Below are 24,269 nucleotides of genomic sequence, written 5' to 3' on the forward strand. Positions count from 1 at the left end.
GAGCATTATAAATTTACCCTTAGCTATATTTATGTGGAGAAAAATCTCCAGACTTGATCACACTCCCTGGAAATTTTTTCCTTGTGTGACTGCTCCCCAGCCTCTCGGGCTGGCCTCCGTGGTCACCAACATCCAAAACTGAATGCCGAATCTGCGGCCCTCTAGAAGATGAGCACTCTGTAACCACCACAGGAGAGACACCCTTGTCCTTGGATATAGGGTTATCCGCTGATGCATCTGAAGATGCGATCCGGACCATTTGTCCAGCAGATCCCACTGAAAAGTTCTTGCATGAAATCTGCCGACTGGAATTGCTTCGAAGGAAGTCACCATTTTTTTTTTTTTTACCATGGCCCTTGTGCAATGATGCACTGATTTTAGGAGGTTCCTGACTAGCTCGGATAACTCCCTGGCTTTCTCTTCCGGGAGAAACACCTTTTTCTGGCCTGTGTCCAGAATCATCCCTAAGCACAGGAGACTTGTTGTCGGGATCAGCTGCGATTTTGGAATATTTAGAATCCACCCCTGCTGTTGTAACAGTATCCGAGATAGTGCTACTCCGACCTCCAACTGTTCCCTGGACTTTGCACTTATCAGGAGATCGTCCAAGTAAGGGATAATTAAGACGCCTTTTCTTCGAAGAAGAACCATCATTTCGGCCATTACCTTGGTAAAGACCCGGGGTGCCGTAGACAATCCAAACGGCAGCGTCTGAAACTGATAGTGACAGTTCTGTACCACGAACCTGAGGTACCCTTAGTGATAAGGGCAAATTTGGGACATGGAGGTAAGCATCCCTGATGTCTCGGGACACCAGATAGTCCCCTTCTTCCCGGTTCGTTATCACTGCTCTGAGTGACTCCATCTTGATTTGAACCTTTGTAAGTGTTCAAATTTTTTTAGATTTAGAATAGGTCTCACCTAGCCTTCTGGCTTCAGTACCACAATATAGTGTGGAATAATACCCCCTTTTCTTGTTGTAGGAGGGGTAATTTAATTATCACCTGCTGGGAATACAGCTCGTGAATTTTTTCCCATACTGCCTCCTTGTCGGAGGGAGACCTTGGTAAAGCAGACTTCAGGAGCCTGCGCAGGGGAAACGTCTCGACATTCCAAACTGTTCCCCTGGGATACTACTTGTAGGATCCAGGGGTCCTGTACGGTCTCAGCGTCATGCTGAGAGCTTGTCAGAAGCGGTGGAACGCTTCTGTTCCTGGGAATGGGCTGCCTGCTGCAGTCTTCTTCCCTTTCCTCTATCCCTGGGCAGATATGACTCTTATAGGGACGAAAGGACTGAAGCTGAAAAGACGGTGTCTTTTTCTGCAGAGATGTGACTTAGGGTAAAAACGGTGGATTTTCCAGCAGTTGCCGTGGCCACCAGGTCCGATGGACCGACCCCAAATAACTCCTCTTCCTTTATACGGCAATACACCTTTGTGCCGTTTGGAATCTGCATCACCTGACCACTGTCGTGTCCATAAACATCTTCTGGCAGATATGGACATCGCACTTACTCTTGATGCCAGAGTGCAAATATCCCTCTGTGCATCTCGCATATATAGAAATACATCCTTTAAATGCTCTATAGTCAATAAAATACTGTCCCTGTCAAGGGTATCAATATTTTTAGTCAGGGAATCCGACCAAGCCACCCCAGCTCTGCACATCCAGGCTGAGGCGATCGCTGGTCGCAGTATAACACCAGTATGTGTGTATATACTTTTTATGATATTTTTCCAGCCTCCTGTCAGCTGGCTCCTTGAGGACGGCCCTATCTATAGACGGTACCGCCACTTGTTCTGATAAGCGTGTGAGCGCCTTATCCACCCTAAGGGGTGTTTCCCAACGCGCCCTAACTTCTGGCGGGAAAGGGTATACCGCCCATATTTTCTATCGGGGGAACCCACGCATCATCACACACTTCATTTAATTTATCTGATTCAGGAAAAACTACGGTAGTTTTTTCACATCCCACATAATACCCTCTTTTGTGGTACTTGTAGTATCAGAAATATGTAACACCTCCTTCATTGCCCTTAACGTGTGGCCCTAATAAGGAATACGTTTGTTTATTCACCGTCGACACTGGATTCAGTGTCCCTGTCTGTGTCTGTGTCGACCGACTAAAGTAAACGGGCGTTTTAAAACCCCTGACGGTGTTTTTGAGACGTCTGGACCGGTACTAATTGTTTGTCGGCCGTCTCATGTCGTCAACCGACCTTGGCGCGTGTTGACATTATCACGTAATTCCCTAAATAAGCCATCCATTCCGGTGTCGACTCCCTAGAGAGTGACATCACCATTACAGGCAATTGCTCCGCCTCCTCACCAACATCGTCCTCATACATGTCGACACACACGTACCGACACACAGCACACACACAGGGAATGCTCTGATAGAGGACAGGACCTACTAGCCCTTTGGAGAGACAGAGGGAGAGTTTGCCAGCACACACCAAAAACGCTATAATTATATAGGGACAACCTTATATAAGTGTTTTCCCTTATAGCATCTTTTTTATATATTTCTAACGCCAAATTAGTGCCCCCCCTCTCTGTTTTAACCCTGTTTCTGTAGTGCAGTGCAGGGGAGAGCCTGGGAGCCTTCCCTCCAGCCTTTCTGTGAGGGAAAATGGCGCTGTGTGCTGAGGAGATAGGCCCCGCCCCTTTTTCGGCGGCCTCGTCTCCCGCTCTTAACGGATTCTGGCAGGGGTTAAATATCTCCATATAGCCCCCGGAGGCTATATGTGAGGTATTTTTAGCCAAAAAAGGTTTTCATTTGCCTCCCAGGGCGCCCCCCTCCCAGCGCCCTGCACCCTCAGTGACTGCCGTGTGAAGTGTGCTGAGAGGAAAATGGCGCACAGCTGCAGTGCTGTGCGCTACCTTAAGAAGACTGAGGAGTCTTCTGCCGCCGATTCTGGACCTCTTCTCGTTTCAGCATCTGCAAGGGGGCCGGCGGCGAGGCTCCGGTGACCATCCAGGCTGTACCTGTGATCGTCCCTCTGGAGCTAATGTCCAGTAGCCAAGAAGCCAATCCATCCTGCACGCAGGTGAGTTCACTTCTTCTCCCCTAAGTCCCTCGTTGCAGTGATCCTGTTGCCAGCAGGACTCACTGTAAAATAAAAAACCTAAGCTAAACTTTTCTAAGCAGCTCTTTAGGAGAGCCACCTAGATTGCACCCTTCTCGGCCGGGCACAAAAATCTAACTGAGGCTTGGAGGAGGGTCATAGGGGGAGGAGCCAGTGCACACCACCTGATCCTAAAGCTTTACTTTTTGTGCCCTGTCTCCTGCGGAGCCGCTATTCCCCATGGTCCTTTCAGGAACCCCAGCATCCACTAGGACGATAGAGAAACTTTATTACATAAATAATTGTTCATTACATTAAACTTTATTTGCTCTGTTTAGTGGTGTCTGGATTCTTGACAATCAGAGTTGGGGAACAGAGCATCCCACGTCTAGTGCCAGGCTGCAGCCATTGAATCTTAACGAGAAGGACCGGTAGCTGTATTCACAGCACATTGCAGGGAGGATGGGGTCTGTCAATGATGATGGAAACATGAGGAGACCACAGCTTACAACCTGGGAACTTGTCACCACTAGAAATAGACAGTAAACACCAGGAGTCACTACAGTGGGGAGAGCTACCTTACTTTCCTTTTTGCATTGGTATTTTTAGTATCGAGAAAGCTCATATATCATTCTGACTATACCCTGCAAAACATTCAGGGAGAGTATAAAATAGCATATCATCATTTATCCTAGATGGAGGGGGCATGTCCATGTCATGGAGGGATGTGACGAGTGCTTTAGAAGATCCCATCTCAAATGCAAGTCTGTGTATATAGGACTATTTGGTGCGCCACTGCTTTCAAGTTGTTTGGAGCTGATAGACTCCACAAGGCAAAGCCTGCTCTTTATTGATTCTGCTTTAAGTCATGTCCCCCTTTCAACGTTGTTACTCAGGTCATGCCCTCCTTGCATTATGTATATCTTGCCCCATGTTTGCATATATCTCACAATGTATAACATCTTGCCCATGGTCCATCCTTCCTCTTCTCCCAGACATCCTACAATACTGCCCCCCTCCCTTCTGCCTAATACCATTACCCTACTGCCACTGCTACTACGCAATCTCATCTTCCATAGTTTCCCCTAAGAACCACTAAGTCCACTGTCCCACCTCCATCCTAATGTATTTCAATTCTCCTTCTACATTTTAAGTTTACACAGTCAAGGTCTTCAATAATATGCCCCAAACAGTACAGATGGCACAGATATAAGCAAAAATTGTTATATGGTTGATTTTGGGTGGGGTCGTGCATGGGCATTACGTTCTTCACTTTGCCTGGGATAGCCGTACCCTTAGGTACGGTCCTGATGTGCAGTTCTTCTATGTGGTACATGGTGGAACGTGACTGGGAAAATCTGCAGTTCTCTTCGCTCCTTTCACTGTCAGCCTCATCTAATGTTTTAGGTTTCTAACCATACTGTTACGGTATTGTTCCACACCAATGGCTGCTTTGATACTGCTGTGACCTTTGATTAATACACAAGTGTATTTGACCCTACAAACCTCATTTTAATAGATTGATTGGTGAATGATTAACTTTACTAGCTGATTGGTGAATCATGTCCCTCTCACTATGGCCACACACAGCGGTCAAGCAGGTCCCGTTCAGCAGAACCCACTTGGCCGCTATGTGTGGCCTTAGCCCAACTCCCAATCTGTTGCTTCCATCCCCCATTATACTACACCTGTCACAAGCAGCCCTGTACCGACTTACACAACAGCACACGTACAGGTTCACTGACTCTCGGATGATCAGTTTATTTGACTCCTTAAATATTATGTGCTGCTGTGATCAACCTTATTATCTGAGTGGCTGTAGATTATGCCAAACCTGTCCCCTGCACAAATGAATAGAAAAAGATTTCAAAATTGCCTTCACCCTAGCCAAAAATAAATGTTTGATAAAATACAGCCCTTATGTGGTTTAACATTTACCTAATGTCATTAATTATGGAGTCAAACATATACAAAAAGGAAACAAAAATCAAAAAGTGGACTTTTTGTAGTGAAATGCCATTTCCATCCCCACCTTCTATGCCTATTTATAACCCATTCTGTACTGTACACGTTGAGGTGTTAAGGTTTTAAAATTACTTTACAATGTGCAATTTTGATTATGAAAATGTCAAGTTAATTATAAATCTACCAACGTACAGACATCCAGGCAACGGTAATAAAATATTCTCCGGCAGTTTGTGTGGACCGCAGCAGAGTCTTGGCAAAGCGCCTTTTGGTGTTTTGCAGAGATCAATCTGAGATCTGATTCATACATTCATTCTTAGCCTTGCATGAAACAGGGGAATTCACATTAATGAAGCTAGGTCGTGCTGCAGCCAGAAACGCTGGTTCCAGAAAGTGTAACACGTTGAGGCGGCATGGAAAACAAATTGACTAGGGCCAATTCCAATCTTCTCTATTTCAGCAATGTGATGAATCCTGTAATCTTGAGCCATCAACACTTAACCGCTAAAATAGACAGCTTTGATCAGTAAAAAGCTATAAAGAGGATCAATTTCATTACTATAACTACACGATTTACTGTGAGAACTAACTAAATTAATTAAAAAATATATATATATTATTATTTTTACATTAATGGTCACTTACAGTGGTCCTGTTGCTTACGCAGACTGGAAACAGACACATTCATGGCTGAGCCAATATATAATCTATAACTTCTCTTATAAATCTGTGACATAACACAGGCATCCATTGAGTCATTTTACTATGCATGAATAGCATCATTGGGGGGCGTGAGATTGAATAAATCTTCTACAGAGTACAAGTGGAAAGTTTTCCCTTAATAACTAATCAGCTCTTAGCTTTCATTTATCAAGTACATTCTATAAAACAGTAACTAGAAGCTGACTGGCTTTTAGGGGCAACTTCTCCACCTATCCTCTTTAGAAGGTATGATGCATCTCCTATGAAGAGCAGTGTGTCATAGGTCCCAGAGAATTTATAGCAGCACAGGAAAATCCTAGTGGAAGGGAGTGGGACACGGTTACAAAAGGGGAAGAGTGAGCTGTGGGGGCTGGGCTACAAAAAAACGAAGGAGAAATGTTAGTGAGAGCCTTGTAGGTAAGGAGGAGGAGGAGAAATGTTAGTGAGAGCCTTGTAGGTAAGGAGGAGGAGGAGAAATGTTAGTGCGAGCCTTGTAGGTAAGGAGGAGGAGAAATTTTATTGAGAGCCTTGTAGGTAAGGAGGAGGAGGAGAAATGTTAGTGAGAGCCTTGTAGGTAAGGAGGAGGAGGAGAAATTTTATTGAGAGCCTTGTAGGTAAGGAGGAGGAGGAGAAATGTTAGTGCGAGCCTTGTAGGTAAGGAGGAGGAGGAGAAATTTTAGTGAGAGCCTTGTAGGTAAGGATGAGCAGCATGACTTGAATTCTGGAGGCATTCAGGTTCCAAGGTAGGGATATACAAAGTGGGGCAGCGAATAAAAAGCTGTAGGAGAGGAAGAAGATTAGTCTACCCGCAGCATTCAGGGTGGATTAGAGAGGGGAAAGGCAGTGAGGTAGAGGAGTATTTTGTAATACGAGGCGTGGATATTAAATAATGAGACTGATGCTATAATTTATGTTTACTTATATTAAGTACATTTTAGCTACTTTCCCCTTCTATGGACTCCCCTTCTGCCTCCACACACCACTGCGTTTTTCTTTACCATTGTCAAAGCCGTGCTGTAGCTCATTATCTGTCAGCTGTCTCAACAGATGCATTGTTTACTTCTTTACCTCAGTAACTGATGCAAAATGGGTTCCCCCGAGTACAGATTTGACTGTAGAGAAAATAAAGAAGTCACACGACGCTAGGTCTGGCGAGTATGGAGAGTGTTCTAGCACTGCAATCCAAAAACTGCTTCACAGATCGCTGTGGTGGCTGGTGCTTTGTCCTGATGAGGATGAAAACATTTTTCCACAACTCTGGCCTCTTTCTTATGATTCTTTCCCACAAAGTTTCTAGAACATTTTTACAATAACATTGATCCACTGTTGCGCCTACTGGTACCCAGTCTGCCAAAATAACACCCTTGATATCAAAGAATTGCTACATCAGGCAAACATTTGAATTCCCTCCTATATTTTTATGTATCTTTAAAATGAAACAGTAACTTTAAGAAAAAGAGATAAAAAAAAAAAAAATCCTGGATCTCTCCAACCTTAAATGACCTGTTTAAGACATCCATAGCTAGAGCACAGATTTACATGAAAGAAAAGGCACCACTTGACATTTACAAATCAAACAAATGCTCATCAAATGCAATTTTTTTCCCCTTTTTCAAACATTGAAGATGACTCTCAAGCACGTAAAATATCATTCATTTTAGTACGAGAGAGCAATTTGCAAGAGCAATTGGCATTGCCAAAAACTATTACCTCTCTTCTCGGGGGCCCAGAAGACTTTGAAATGTCAAGAGAGGAAGTATTTAACCGACTGTGTCACTCTGCCCTGAATCACGAGATGCAAGTCATTTCTCACTCCGAATAACTAATATAAATAAACTGTTATGTATCAAGAAACACACATCTTCAAAGTTACCAGGCATAAATTGTGTGACTCAAACTTAAGTCCGTACAGAGATTGAGCACAGGGCTGTCTCCTCTACAGCCGCTCCTATCAAGGCTCTCTACAGAGACGGAATTCCAAAGAATAAAAACTTCCTAATAAAACTGTGAATGGAACATGGGCGGTAAAAAAAAAGGTTTCTCCTGTCATCCGAGTCTGTGTGCGTTATCAGACTGTGTCTGCATAGAAAACCACAACCTTTCAATGAGCGCCCGTCTCCCTTCTGCTAACCTGGGAAGATGGATGAGAACGTGTACAAACCCCTGGGCTGTGGGAACATGGTGTTTTAGATATGTCAAACTAACACAGTGAAAGCGCACTGAAAGAGGAAAATAACCTATGGCACTCACCACTCAAAGAAGGTTAATATATTCAAAAGTTACACAGCTGCAATCCATTACAGAACAAAAAAATAAAGGATAACTTGGTACATCATCCTACCAGCAGCAGAATCAAAGAGCTACGACAAATTTCTGTTTCTTTGGAGCACAGAAATTTTAAAATTCAGTGAGATTGTATTCTCAGAGCCCTACAAGTTGGGGAAACATGGATTGGGGAAATGGTTACTGTCTAACTGCATTAAGGTCTTTGGTTTGATTCCCACAACAGTATGTGTGTGAGTTTGCATGTTCTCCCCTTGCTTGCGTGGATTTCCTCTGGGTGCTCAGGCTTCCTACCACAGTCCAAAAACATACTGTTGGGTTAACTGGATTCTGACAAAAAAATACTCTAGTGTGTGCGCATGTGATAGGGAATGTAGACTGCAAGCTTCATTGTGGCAGGGACTGATGTGAATGGCAAAATATTCTCTGTAGAGCGCTGCAGAAAATGTGCTCTATAAAAATAAATGTTAATAAATAAAAAAATAACATTCCGAAACGGTTTCATTTGATATAATTGCGTGCCTGCCCCGATATCAGTAGGATTTCCATTCGACTATGTAAGGTCCACTCAGCACTTGAAGACAAACTGAAATATTATACTAGAAGTCTGGTAGAGTTTTAAAGAAATCTTCCTTTCCTTTTTTTTTTTTTTTTTTTTTACATAAATGAATCAAAACTTACGTTGTTTTTTTCAGGTAAGTACCACCATTCAGACATGACTTTTGCACATATAGACATAATCCAATTAATAACAATAAATGTATATAGATATAACCAAACCTGTTAGCAGTGGACAGGTTCTCTTCTTTCAGCTTAATCTCCCGCTGCTGTATAGCAAGTATTTGTTTAGAGAGATCATCTGGCGTCCTAAAGTGAAGATTGGGAGAGAAGAAAACAGAACAAAACTGTATAAATTACAGTGCCGACATAGTTATTTTACACCAATTTGTGAAAACGGTAACAGATAAAATCCTGTCATTAGGCTAGCCTAACCAAAAGGAGCAGAGCTAACATCAATAGTTATAGTATATTTTTGTGCTGTGCGCCATCTTCTAAACATTAAAAAAAAAAAGTGTTAAAGCGAACAAGTTGCTGCACGCAGTCAGTGCCCCAGTTGCTGCACGCAGTCAGTGCCCCAGTTGCTGCACGCAGTCAGTGCCCCAGTTGCTGCACGCAGTCGGTGCGTTGTTTGCTTAAATAACTACCCATTTCCAAGGAATCGTCTATTAAGTCAGGGATACATATGATATCCCGGCAGACGGGATGCCAGTTGGCAGTATCCTGAAAGCAGCATCCCGTCTGCCGGAACACCGGCAGAGAGGCTGCGAGTGCCCTCGCCACACTTTGGGCCCCGGTGGCGTACTTCTCACTCGGTTGGTGGGTCCACACTACCAACCGAATGGGAAGTACAGACGGGTGTCGAGATGCTGGCTGTCGGTTTATCTGCAGGTGTCAGGATTCCGGCGTCGGTCTCCTGAACACCGGGATACCGACAGACCGTAAACTGACTGCATCTCTTTAATACTTCAGGAAACAAAAGTGAAAGAGAACACAAAGCAAATACAACTTTAAAAAGTAGCAGTTTTCGGTCACCCTCACTTTACTCCCATATGAGACATAACGGCTGTAATGAGGGCTACATCTAAGACAGCTCCCTGTAGACGAAAACACACTACGTAAAAAGCTCCATCTGTGCGCAAAACAGTTAAAACGAGAACTGAAAGCTTGTTTGCAGAAATCATCAGTATGAAAGAGAAGTTTCTATCCAAAGTGACGGAAGAGATTCTGCTCAGTACATAGAGAACAACTTTGTACCCTCCAGTAAAAAAACGAGATCTAATTATTAAGGATAAACAGAACATGAGACCAGGTGGAGGCAATACCAAAAAGATATAACTCAGTAGACTGTCTTTCTTTTTATCTCTGTCTCATAACTCATTACCTCCTCCCAGAGCACTTGTATTAAAATACTGTATATACACAATAGCTTGGTGATGCGACATGGTGAGAACGATATCCAGTCTCTAGGTCGACCGTAAATAGGTTGACAGGGTTTCTAGGTCGGCTGGGTCTCTGGGTCAACATGTTCTAGGTCAAAAGGTCGACACGAGGTTGTTGTTTTTTAAAAAGGTTTTTTTTTTTTACTTTTTCATACTTAACGATTCACGCGGACTACGATTGGGAATAGCAACCTGTGCCGAGCGCAGCGGTAGCAGAGCGAGGCACCTAACACTAATTGTGATTCCCAGTCACTGTACAGAGAAAACTCCACCAAAACTACATAGAAAAACTCATGTCGACCTTTTGACCTGTCGACCTAGACCATGTCGACCTACAGCACCCCTAGCATCACTGTCGACCCTTCATACCACACCCGATGAGAATATAGGACAACCAAAGCAGAATTGTGATATTAACATAGTCTCTTTCCGGAGAACAATGGGGGGGAAAGTCTAAAGCTAGGTACATACTATATAATTAGTCAATTTGCCAATACTTGGTTTCTCGGCCAACACACACAAGTGATCGATTTAGCGATCTATCGTCCTCAACCAAAAATCTTGGACACAATCTCCCAATATTGAGCAGTGTGTGTGCATTCTCTATAACCTGTCCATATTTCCTATGTGTTCCTGTCACTATGTCATCCTTCTTGTGGACAGACATATGCAAATGCAGTGTGGTGTTACAGAAAATCAGTAACTTTAAAAAAAAATCTTTTGGTGTGTAGCTCAGATATTGGTGCCTACAATTTCACAAAAAATCTGCAAATTGTCGGGCCGACCCCAAAAAAAAAAAAAAAAAAAATTAAGAATTTACTTACCGATAATTCTATTTCTCGGAGTCCGTAGTGGATGCTGGGGTTCCTGAAAGGACCATGGGGAATAGCGGCTCCGCAGGAGACAGGGCACATAAAGTAAAGCTTTAGGATCAGGTGGTGTGCACTGGCTCCTCCCCCTATGACCCTCCTCCAAGCCTCAGTTAGGATACTGTGCCCGGACGAGCGTACACAATAAGGAAGGATTTTGAATCCCGGGTAAGACTCATACCAGCCACACCAATCACACTGTACAACCTGTGATCTGAACCCAGTTAACAGTATGATAACAGCGGAGCCTCTGAAAAGATGGCTCACAACAATAATAACCCGATTTTTGTAACTATGTACAAGTAATGCAGATAATCCGCACTTGGGATGGGCGCCCAGCATCCACTACGGACTCCGAGAAATAGAATTATCGGTAAGTAAATTCTTATTTTCTCTATCGTCCTAGTGGATGCTGGGGTTCCTGAAAGGACCATGGGGATTATACCAAAGCTCCCAAACGGGCGGGAGAGTGCGGATGACTCTGCAGCACCGAATGAGAGAACTCCAGGTCCTCCTTAGCCAGGGTATCAAATTTGTAGGATTTTACAAACGTGTTTGCCCCTGACTAAATAGCCGCTCGGCAAAGTTGTAAAGCCGAGACCCCTCGGGCAGCCGCCCAAGATGAGCCCACCTTCCTTGTGGAATGGGCATTTACATATTTTGGCTGTGGCAGGCCTGCCACAGAATGTGCAAGCTGAATTGTATTACACATCCAACTAGCAATAGTCTGCTTAGAAGCAAGAGCACCCAGTTTGTTGGGTGCATACAGGATAACAGCAAGTCAGTTTTCCTGACTCCAGCCGTCCTGGAACCTATACTTTCAGGGCCCTGACAACATCCAGCAACTTGGAGTCCTCCAAGTCCCTAGTAGGCGCAAGGCACCACAATAAGCTGGTTCAGGTGAAACACTGACACCACCTTAGGGAGAGAACTGGGGACGAGTCCGCAGCTCTGCCCTGTCCGAATGGACAAACAGATATGGGCTTTTTTGAGAAAAAACCCACCAATTTGACACTCGCCTGGCCCAGGCCAGGGCCAAGAGCATGGTCACTTTTCATGTGATATGCTTCAAATCCACAGATTTGACTGGTTTTAAACCAATGTGATTTGAGGAATCCCAGAACTACGTTGAGATCCCACAGTGCCACTGGAGGCACAAAAGGGGGTTGTATATGCAATACTCCCTTGACAAACTTCTGGACTTCAGGAACTGAAGCCAATTCTTTCTGGAAGAAAATCGACAGGGCCGAAATTGGAACCTTAATGGGCCCCAATTTGAGGCCCATAGACACTCCTGTTTGCAGGAAATGCAGGAATCGACCGAGTTGAAATTTCTTCGTGGGGCCTTCCTGGCCTCACACCACGCAACATATTTTCGCCACATGTGGTGATAATGTTGTGCGGTCACCTCCTTCCTGGCTTTGACCAGGGTAGGAATGACCTCTTCCGGAATGCCTTTTTCCCTTAGGATCCGGCGTTCCACCGCCATGCCGTCAAACGCAGCTGCGGTAAGTCTTGGAACAGACATGGTACTTGCTGAAGCAAGTCCCTTCTTAGCGGCAGAGGCCATAAGTCCTCTGTGAGCATCTCTTGAAGTTCCGGGTACCAAGTCCTTCTTGGCCAATCCGGAGCCATGAGTATAGTTCTTACTCCTCTACGTCTTATAATTCTCAGTACCTTAGGTATGAGAAGCAGAGGAGGAAACACATACACCGACTGGTACGCCCACGGTGTTACCAGAACGTCCACAGCTATTGCCTGAGGGTCTCTTGACCTGGCGCAATACCTGTCCCGTTTTTTGTTCAGACGGGACGCCATCATGTCCACCTTTGGTATTTCCCAACGGTTCACAATCATGTGGAAAAACTTCCCGATGAAGTTTCCACTCTCCCAGGTGGAGGTCGTGCCTGCTGAGGAAGTCTGCTTCCCAGTTTCCACTCCCGGAATGAAACACTGCTGACAGTGCTATCACATGATTTTCCGCCCAGCGAAAAGTCCTTGCAGTTTTTGCCATTGCCCTCCTGCTTCTTGTGCCGCCCTGTCTGTTTACGTGGGCGACTGCCGTGATGTTTTTCCCACTGGATCAATACCGGCTGACCTTGAAGCAGAGGTCTTGCTAAGCTTAGAGCATTATAAATTTACCCTTAGCTCCAGTATATTTATGTGGAGAAAAGTCTCCAGACTTGATCACACTCCCTGGAAATTTTTTCCTTGTGTGACTGCTCCCCAGCCTCTCGGGCTGGCCTCCGTGGTCACCAGCATCCAATCCTGAATGCCGAATCTGCGGCCCTCTAGAAGATGAGCACTCTGTAACCACCACAGGAGAGACACCCTTGTCCTTGGATATAGGGTTATCCGCTGATGCATCTGAAGATGCGATCCGGACCATTTGTCCAGCAGATCCCACTGAAAAGTTCTTGCGTGAAATCTGCCGAATGGAATTGCTTCGTAGGAAGCCACCATTTTTACCAGGACCCTTGTGCAATGATGCACTGACACTTTTCCTGGTTTTAGGAGGTTCTTGACTAGCTCGGATAACTCCCTGGCTTTCTCTTCCGGGAGAAACACCTTTTTCTGGACTGTGTCCAGAATCATCCCTAGGCACAGCAGACGTGTCGTCAGGATCAGCTGCGATTTTGGAATATTTAGAATCCATCCGTGCTGTTGTAGCAGTATCCGAGATAGTGCTACTCCGACCTCCAACTGTTCCCTGGACTTTGCCCTTATCAGGAGATCGTCCAAGTAAGGGGTAATTAAGACGCCTTTTCTTCGAAGAAGAATCATCATTTCGGCCATTACCTTGGTAAAGACCCGGGGTGCCGTGGACAATCCAAACGGCAGCGTCTGAAACTGACAGTGACAGTTCTATACCACGAACCTGAGGTACCCTTAGTGAGAAGGGCAAATTTGGGACATGGAGGTAAGCATCCCTGATGTCCCGGGACACTATATAGTCCCCTTCTTCCTGGTTCGTTATCACTGCTCTGAGTGACTCCATCTTGATTTGAACCTTTGTAAGTGTTCAAATTTTTTTAGATTTAGAATAGGTCTCACCTAGCCTTCTGGCTTCAGTACCACAATATAGTGTGGAATAATACCCCTTTCCTTGTTGTAGGAGGGGTAGTTTGATTATCACCTGCTGGGAATACAGCTTGTGAATTTTTTCCCATACTGCCTCCTTGTCGGAGGGATACCTTGGTAAAGCAGACTTCAGGAGCCTGCGAGGGGGAAACGTTTCGACATTCCAATCTGTACCCCTGGGATACTACTTGTAGGATCCAGGGGTCCTGTACGGTCCCAGCGTCATGCTGAGAGCTTGGCAGAAGCGGTGGAAGGCTTCTGTTCCTGGGAATGGGCTGCCTGCTGCAGTCTTCTTCCCTTTCCTCTATTCCTGGGCAAATATGACTCTTATAGGGACGAAAGGACTGAGGCTGAAAAGACGGTGTCTTTTTCTGCAGAGATGTGACTTAGGGTAAAAACGGTGGATTTTCCAGCAGTTGCCGTGGCCACCAGGTCCGATGGACCGACCCCAAATAACTCCTCTTCCTTTATACGGCAATACACCTTTGTGCCGTTTGGAATCTGCATCACCTGACCACTGTCGTGTCCATAAACATCTTCTGGCAGATATGGACATCGCACTTACTCTTGATGCCAGAGTGCAAATATCCCTCTGTGCATCTCGCATATATAGAAATGCATCCTTTAAATGCTCTATAGTCAATAAAATACTGTCCCTGTCAAGGGTATCAATATTTTTAGTCAGGGAATCCAACCAAGCCACCCCAGCTCTGCACATCCAGGCTGAGGCGATCGCTGGTCGCAGTATAACACCAGTATGTGTGTATATACTTTTATATGATATTTTCCAGCCTCCTGTCAGCTGGCTCCTTGAGGACGGCCCTATCTATAGACGGTACCGCCACTTGTTTTGATAAGCGTGTGAGCGCCTTATCCACCCTAAGGGGTGTTTCCCAACGCGCCCTAACTTCTGGCGGGAAAGGGTATACCGCCAATAATTTTCTATCGGGGGGAACCCACGCATCATCACACACTTCATTTAATTTATCTGATTCAGGAAAAACTACAGGTAGTTTTTTCACATCCCACATAATACCCTCTTTTGTGGTACTTGTAGTATCAGAAATATGTAACACCTCCTTCATTGCCCTTAACGTGTGGCCCTAATAAGGAATACGTTTGTTTATTCACCGTCGACACTGGATTCAGTGTCCGTGTCTGTGTCGACCGACTAAGGTAAACGGGCGTTTTAAAACCCCTGACGGTGTTTTTGAGACGTCTGGACCGGTACTAATTGTTTGTCGGCCGTCTCATGTCGTCAACCGACCTTGCAGCGTGTTGACATTATCACGTAATTCCCTAAATAAGCCATCCATTCCGGTGTCGACTCCCTAGAGAGTGACATCACCATTACAGGCAATTGCTCCGCCTCCTCACCAACATCGTCCTCATACATGTCGACACACACGTACCGACACACAGCGCACACACAGGGAATGCTCTGATAGAGGACAGGACCCACTAGCCCTTTGGAGAGACAGAGGGAGAGTTTGCCAGCACACACCAAAAAACGCTATAATTATATAGGGACAACCTTATATAAGTGTTTTCCCTTATAGCATCTTTTTATATATTTCTAACGCCAAATTAGTGCCCCCCCTCTCTGTTTTAACCCTGTTTCTGTAGTGCAGTGCAGGGGAGAGCCTGGGAGCCTTCCCTCCAGCCTTTCTGTGAGGGAAAATGGCGCTGTGTGCTGAGGAGATAGGCCCCGCCCCTTTTTCGGCGGGCTCGTCTCCCGCTCTTCAACGGATTCTGGCAGGGGTTAAATATCTCCATATAGCCCCCGGAGGCTATATGTGAGGTATTTTTTGCCAAAAAATAGGTTTACATTGCCTCCCAGGGCGCCCCCCTCCCAGCGCCCTGCACCCTCAGTGACTGCCGTGTGAAGTGTGCTGAGAGCAATGGCGCACAGCTGCAGTGCTGTGCGCTACCTTAAGAAGACTGAGGAGTCTTCTGCCGCCGATTCTGGACCTTCTTCTCTTTTCAGCATCTGCAAGGGGGCCGGCGGCGAGGCTCCGGTGACCATCCAGGCTGTACCTGTGATCGTCCCTCTGGAGCTAATGTCCAGTAGCCAAAGAAGCCAATCCATCCTGCACGCAGGTGAGTTCACTTCTTCTCCCCTAAGTCCCTCGTTGCAGTGATCCCGTTGCCAGCAGGACTCACTGTAAAATAAAAAACCTAAGCTAAACTTTTCTAAGCAGCTCTTTAAGAGAGCCACCTAGATTGCACCCTTCTCGGCCGGGCACAAAAATCTAACTGAGGCTTGGAGGAGGGTCATAGGGGGAGGAGCCAGTGCACACCACCTGATCCTAAAGCTTTACTTTTTGTGCCCTGTCTCCTGCGGAGCCGCTATTCCCCATGGTCCTTTCAGGAACCCCAGCATCCACTAGGACGATAGAGAAATAAATAAATCTGACAGTGTGTACCTAGTTTAACTCAGATGTGGTTGGAAGTGCAATGCATGCCGCTAAGTACCGATGTTCAGTACCTTGCACAGACTCCAGACCCATACTGTGCATGTGCAGTATGGCTCTGCGACATTGCATGCAGATCAGCAGCAGACTGTCCGTGATTTACAGCCTGCTGCTATTTGAGGTGGAGAGAGGACGGTGATGGCCTCCGTTTCCCAAAACGTAGGCATGGTGCCTCCATGTTTACTCCATGGGGAGTAACAAGGCCAGTACCTCAGTCGGAACACAAAAATATTCTGGCCTTTTTGTTGGATCTGCGGTGGCTAGCTTGTGCGACGCCACGGGTCCAAGGACGCAGCTCAGGTCACTAATACAAGCAGCATGTGTGACGCCCCCTGCAGCAATCCCATATTAGTGCATCGCTGGTGCTTCCCGGTAAACAGCAGCGATAGCTACCACATCCACATCTTAGGGCCCACAGAGAATAACAATCTACAAGAAACAGAATACCATTACAATCCTCTATCTGAACATGCTGCCTGAGAATTATGGTAACAGAACTGCAGCAGCTGGAGAGCTACATGTCGCTAATCTCAAGTAATGGAAAATATTGCAATTAAAAAGATATATTTTCTTATTTTTTCCTTCATTTTGCAGACGCTCACGCTTTCTTCTTAAAACAAGAAAATACTCATATACTGTATATACAAACACACACCCTGTATAAATGCTTGCAGCAATTACTTTACAATAGACACAGAACGTCCACTACACTGATAAATGTTGGCCTTGTGATTCAGGGCAATCATTTCTCGTGCTGCACTTTCTGCAGACATACAAAACCTGCCGGATGATACTGTGAAGACATCCCCTGTGCACGTTTATCTACTGTGCTTCTACCTCTAGCTATAGTACCCAGGCCGCCAATTTATGAAACGCTAGGTTTAAGGTCTTTTAAAAAAATAAAATAAATAAAAATTGGATGATCAGCCTGCCTTATAGAGATGCCCAAGCACCTGCTCTAGTAATGTTATGTGACCACCAGGAACATTCACAAGACTAAAAACAGAAAATTTTTATCCTGATAGCATTGCTATAGTCCATACAGAAATCCCAGCTTGTGTATATAATATATAGTTGTTCCACTGATGACATCTGCTTAACTTCTTCTCGCACATCCTGGGCATTTTTCTTTTGATCAGTAGAAGTATACAGAGTACTGCGAGAACATAGGCTATAGCAACTGCAAATCATGCAACAAGCACCAGTTACTGCAGAAAACGACACCGGCAGACAGTCGTCTTCCTCCGTCCAAATTTACGTCAATCCCCAAAAATAGTCCTTTTTTTATTTTTGCCAAAACGTATTTCCCTTCATGTCAGTCTGCACAGTGGGCCAGATTCAGGTCCCGATGCTATTGTGGTTACAGCAGCAATGTAGCAATGTTTGGAACATTGTGCATATTGCTGGACCTGTACTGCAAATGTGCAGTACGTGTCCTGCGTCCTTGGACGCAGTGCGGCTGTAGATGTCAGTTGACTCACATTCTGCACACATTTGGGGACGGTAATGGCCTCTGTTTTGTGCCGATCTCCCTCCATGTATTTTAAAATACAACATTCTACGACAGTATAAAGCAGCTCTACCTACTGTATTCTAATGACCAATACCATGTACAATATACATTTCACTTACTGATGTATGGATATTTTACACAATTTGCATATAGCAAATAAAAAATAGTAGTTAATATCCAGCTAAGTGGTATAAGGACCCATGATTAAAAGGCACATTCCTAACGTTTAAACAATTCTAGCTTCTCCCTAAAATCAAAGAACATGTATATGTGAAAGCTACTAAATTGTCTGCTGAATCAGTTTTGACCTTTTCTATGGCCCAGACAATACCGGCACCTGCGAAGCTCTAACATTGCCAAATTTGCAGCTAATACTAACCACCAAAGTTTACAGTGCTGGCCATTGTTGATGCGGGTGACTGACCTTAGATCATGCATCTGCACAGCGACAGATAGAGGCGGTAAAGGATCACTGTAAGCAATCCAAACCTCCATCCCATAGGATAAATATAGGAGGAGGAGGAAGATGAAGAGGAGGATGACAATTATTAATAACAACAACAACAACTTTCTTATACAACAAAGCATATTCAGCTGCACTTTACAATTGGAACAGTAATAGCAAAACTGGGTTATAAGACAGACAGAGGTACGAAGGCCCTGCTCGCAAGCTTACAATCTATAGGGACCATCTGATGATGTCATTTGTACCAACAATAAAGACCAAAAACTCAGTTTTCAGAGCTTAATTTACAACCCAGCACTAGAGTACGGAGACTGTGTGCTACACAGGTACTGTGCATGTGCGCAGGAGATACTGTACAACATTTAGAAACTACTGTTTTCACACAATGATGAATAGGCCACAAGACATTAAAACAAAATTATGCAATGCTTCAGTGCTAGGCCAATATGATTCAATTATTGCCTTACACCTGCAATTCAGCATGAATGCCTGTGTCATTTTGCTAAAATTTACAGCAGGGGGCGGTAATTGCAGCAGAGTGATTGAAAGATTTCGCTCCAGCGAGAATACCCCCATAGGCATATCTGAAGATGGCTTTAGCCAAACCATGAAAAACTATGATTTTTGGCAATTACTACATAGGTCAAAACAGAATGCAAGTTGCTCATATCAATTTGACAATATACTTCAAGTGCTTGAAAGGGGTAATTCTAAGCAAGAGACAGGATGGAGATTAACCCCCGATGCCCCCCAGTACACCAAACTATACTGGTAACATGACTTAAAAACCTATATATAATAGCAATCCAGAGGTCTTAGTTACATATATCTGCAGAAACATGGCAAATCCACCAGGCCTCGACAAGGCTCCTCTGGTGCTGATGGTCCTAATCCTAACAATATATCTGGGCCTGGGGTGCAGAACCCCACAAACAGGCACAGTCCAGCCACCCCAGGGCAGTACACATGTGAGAGGGTAAAGTGTTAGAATGTGTTAATTAAAGGGAAAGCAAAATCTATAAAAAATTTTAGCACCCCCTTTAACACTGTTATTAATCCTTTAGGTCTTTTAATTACATTGTCACTAGTGTATCACTTTTTGTATATAGATTTTGCTTTCCCTTTAATTAACACATACTAACACTTTATCCTCTCACATGTGTTCTGCCCTGGGATGGCAGGCCTGTGCCGATATGTGGGGTTCTGCACGTTAAGTATGAAAAACTTGAAAAAAAAAAAGTAGAAAAACTCATGTCGACCCTTTGACCTGTCGACCTAGAAACCCTGTCGACCAATAGTGGTTGACCTAGACACTGTCGAACGGATACCAGGTCAGACAGCAATCTCCATTGAGAAAAATTTGTACTGAAATAAGCAGCACTAATTAGACATTTACAGGCGATAACAGTGATATTAGACTATTGCTGACATAGCCTCAATAATTCAAATCAAGCTGAATTTAAGAAGAAAAAAAAAAAACACCACCACATATCTACATAAAAATAACTAGCAATGTATTATGTAACAGTAAATAGCAAGTAAACAGTCAAGGGCAATAAACTTGAAAAGAAATCTATATAAACTCCAATATCTGTATCATGGTTGGACATTAAGCATATTCGCACAGTTTCGGATAGCATGCAGTTACAGCTGCTCCAGCATCAAGTTGCATCTTTACTCAACTGTGAAAGGAAGCTTTTTCCTTGAGATGGCAGATTTGATCAGAGAAGATGCATTGTCTGGATGGTTTGGTAAACTCGCATACAAAGGAAGAGTGCCCGAGGAACGGCGTTGGATGTAATCTCTGGAGTTTGCTCAATTCTGCTTCTCAATATTATGTTCACAAAGAAGGCAGCAGAGACGAGACATGTCCAGCTACCAGTGTACAAAATGATGCATGGCTAGCTTTTACTATAGGATTATAGCGTTTGCTAAAGACAGATGACTCCATTCTACCTTAATTAGTGTAGTAAAGCTTCGAAACTAGCAGTATCAATTTTATTACGACATACAGGAAGCAGAAAAACTGTACGTGGAGTCCATCCCCAATTTGATGGAAAGATGTAATGTAGGGGAGGCACAAATGAAGTTCAAAAAGATGGGCATACTTCCTCTCATTTACACACGGAGGTACAGATGTATCCTCTTGCATCTTTGCTCGTGTTACACAAATGTGCGAGTGCCATGTTACTTGGTAGCGCCGGGCATCCTTCTTTGCGGTGCGCGCAACGTTTATCCATACACTCTGGACAATATGAACGATAGATAATTTAAAAAAAAATTGTTATCATTCATATCGTCTAGTGTGTCGCCCAGTGCGTACGGGGCTTTAGTCGCAGAGTAATGCAATAGGACGCACAAGCAGCTTCTGCTGATTAAAATGATATGCAGCAAACCTGTATTGTGTGACTGTATTTGCATACAAAATGCTATGCTACAGTGTTTTCCAGAAAAACACAAAGATCTGAAACATATCGGGGATAACTGGCACATACGTGGCTGTATTATATACATTGAATGAATAGATCCAACTGAAGTACATCCTGCCCACGAAGGATGTACTTCTATAGCAGTATAGCACACGCATAGAATACGGTGGGACAAAAGTAAATGATAAAAAAAAGACACAGCAAATACAGCAAAAAGTAAAGCAGTTCTGGCACAATCCGTGATGTAACCACGTGCTGACAGATGGAGGTGGCCGTAACAAAGGACAGGCATTGCAAAAGAACAGAGTAAGAGAGTGTCTAAATGAATTAGTAGCGTCCAACAATTTGTGGTAAAATATCCCCTGTAGGACTCTGAGATGTTGCTGTGGCCCCAAGGAGGAAACTGCTGGTGCGTTAGTGTGGAACGTGGGAGCCTCTTTGCCTTGACGCGGCTTGGGGGCTTATTCCTACATTTGCGCAAATATATATAACGAAGATCTCTGCATTCTAATATTGTGTGGTATTTAAATCTGGTTACTAGTATCATTCGGTGTGCTGGGGGAAACCAAATGTTTTTTTTTTGGCCAGTACGTAATGCCAGATGAGTCCCTGAATGAGGGTGCCTGGTGTTAGCTGGAGAGAATGACAACTGATGTTCATGGTGGCATTCGAAGGTGGTAACGGAGCGCCGGTCAGGACCCTAGGTAAAATATTACCATACAGCAGGACTGCTGGCCTATGGACAAGTTTAAAACCCAAGGGCACAGGCTCAGTGGCATTTCTTCAGTTCCTTAATTGGCAGCTGAACTTGTCTCTGTGGTTTCAAAAGTAATAATTTTTACAACAAGGAGTAGGAGAGAATTGTGTCGACTTCTGGAGGATCAGAGAGAATGGGGAGGATATGGGGATGAATCTCATCAGATCTCAATGTCGGAGTCTTTGTTCAGCATGCAGAGGACATCGGGCGGCAGCCAGAGAAGAAACTGGGCAGCGAATAGGGACTCAGAGGCAGAGAACACAGGACTCCCAGAGGAGAATAAGAGGGGAGAGGGTTAATTCCAGGAGTCCTCCACGTGTCGCAGGGCCTGAGAATGTCCCATCACTGGGACTAAACAGCCTCGTAGGTCCTCACTACCAAGTATTGGGTTTCATCCTGGTCATAGTGATTAAAAGACTTCCATGTTGCCAATTCAAGCAAGGTGAACCAGTAGACACCTGCACCATTTGTATCACTGCATACAGAAAAAGCAACAAAGTCACTCAGCTGCCCTGCAACTATGTGTTAAATCATTCATGCCTAGCAGAGTGGGTACAGAGTAACGCCAACTGCCCTCAGTGCCAAAGCTCATGCATCCCACCAAGCTCGCGTCTCGCCTACTCAGTGCCATAAGTCCCACCATGTTCTTCCCTCCATACACATGGAGACCTAACTGTGCTACCTGCCCTGTGCATTTCACCACACACACAAAGACCCGGCTGTGCTACCTGCCCTGTGCTTCCCACCACACACACAGAGACCTGGCTGCACTACCTGCCCTCTCACTCTTACACAATTGAAGTGAGCAAAGCTAGAAAAAAACTTCCTTCACTCTCAGATGGTACAGAAGACTCAACCTCTGGAAGAGTAAGTGGATCGTCTACATCCTGTCCACTTCCTAGTGAAGTGGGCAGGATGAGAAGGTAATACCAGGAATCGCAGGTTCTTTTGGAGGGGGTGGAGCTACTCTGTCTTCTTAGCCCAACCCCTTGCCCATGGACCCACGAGTTGCAGATTTTTACTAGCACAGGGGTGGAGTCTAATGACATGATAAGCTTGGCTGCACCCCTAATGTGGTCAGCTGGAACTCCAATCCAAGCTTCTCCTGTAGAGGAGAAACAAAATAGTTAAGTATGGCTTGGAAGCAGGATGGAGTTTTTAGGCAGCATTGTATCTGCATTTTCCCCCTCTAGAAAACATGTTTATAAATCAGTGATATAATGTAATGTTTCTCTAAGTGATACTAGTGCCTTAATCATTATTAAGTGTAATGGGTTTTTCTTGCCTTTGTTTAGGGGGGTGTGCCTACGTATGTGTACTGTCTATGTGTTGAATTAAAAAAAAAAAAGTAAGAGGACAGGGACTCCAGCCAACAGTATTTTTAAATTATTTTCAATTACTTTAAATTAGAGATGAGTGGGTTTGGTTCTCAGAGAACCGAACCCCCCACCCGAACTTCACGATCAGAGCCGGAAACAGAGCCCAGCTCGGAACTTCCCGCCGCAGTCGGATCCCGGAACGATGCAAAACGTCTTTATTCCGCTGTTGGATTCTCAATGGTTCTGAATTCCATGTAAAGAGCCGCGCGTCGCCACCATTTTCACTCCAGACTCGGAGAGTGAGGGAGACAGACCTCTGTCTCTCTGTGGGTGGTGGCGTCAGTGTGTGCTCTCTAGGGTTGCTGCCCTGTCCTGTCACTGTGGTGTCCCTGTGCTGTTAGGGGTGCTGTCCTGGCTGTCACTGGTGTCATGTGCTGTTAGGGGCGCTGCAGCTGTACATGGGTGTTGCTGTCCTGGTTGTCACTGTGCTGTACAGGGGCACTGTCCTCCTGTATGCTGTGAAAATAGAGGGGTGCTGGCCCTGTCTTGTATGCTGTAAAAATTCAGGGGTGCAGTGAAACGAAATGTACACTGGCCCTGTCCTGTATGCTGTAAAAATACAGGGGTGCTGTTAAAATGAAAGTACACTGTCCCAAATACAGGGGTACTGTTAAAATAATATTACACTGGCCCCGTCTTGTATACTGTATAATTACAAGGGTGTTGTTCAAATACAGGGGTCCTGGCCCTGTCCTGTATGCTGTAAAAATACAGGGGAACTGTTAAAATAAAAACGTACACGAACACTGTCCTGTATGCTGGGAAAATACAGAGGTGCTGTTAAAATAAATGTACACTGGCCCTGTCCTGTATGCTGTAAAAATACAGGGGTGCTGTTAAAATGAAAGTACACTGGCCCAAATACAGGGGTGCTGTTAAAATAAAATTATACTGGCCCTGTCTTGTATACTGTAAAATTACAGGGGTGTTTTTCAAATACAGGGGTGCTGGCCCTGTCCTGTATGCTATAAAAATACAGGGGTGCTGTTAAAATAAAAGTACCCTGGTCCTGTCTTGTATGCTGTAATAATAAAGGGGTGCTGTCCTGTGAAATGGAGAACAAAAATTTGGAGGAAAAAATAGTCAAAGATCAAGAACCACTTCCAGTTCCTAGTACTAGCACTGAAGCTGCTGCTGCCACCTCATGACACTGACGATGCAACTCCATCAACGTCGTCTGCTAAGGCCGATGCACAATGTCATAGAGGGCATGTAAAATCCAAGACGCAAAAATTAATATTCAGAAAAATAAAGAAATTATCTGCTGAGAAATATGCCATTCA

General features: G+C 44.7%; 1 protein-coding gene across 5 annotated transcripts in view; it reads right to left on the reverse strand.

The window, feature by feature from the left end:
• Positions 1-24,269, reverse strand: part of MAD1L1 (mitotic arrest deficient 1 like 1) — a 1,517,492-nt gene that overhangs the window by 1,228,031 nt on the left and 265,192 nt on the right. For all 5 annotated transcript variants that reach the window (XM_063934609.1, XM_063934611.1, XM_063934608.1 and 2 more), the window contains exon 10: positions 8,799-8,885. In XM_063934609.1, coding sequence (XP_063790679.1) covers positions 8,799-8,885 — 87 coding nt within the window. The remainder of the gene's footprint in view (positions 1-8,798; positions 8,886-24,269) is intronic.

The sequence above is a fragment of the Pseudophryne corroboree genome, chromosome 7, assembly GCF_028390025.1.
Source record: "Pseudophryne corroboree isolate aPseCor3 chromosome 7, aPseCor3.hap2, whole genome shotgun sequence".
Classification (NCBI taxonomy): domain Eukaryota; kingdom Metazoa; phylum Chordata; class Amphibia; order Anura; family Myobatrachidae; genus Pseudophryne; species Pseudophryne corroboree.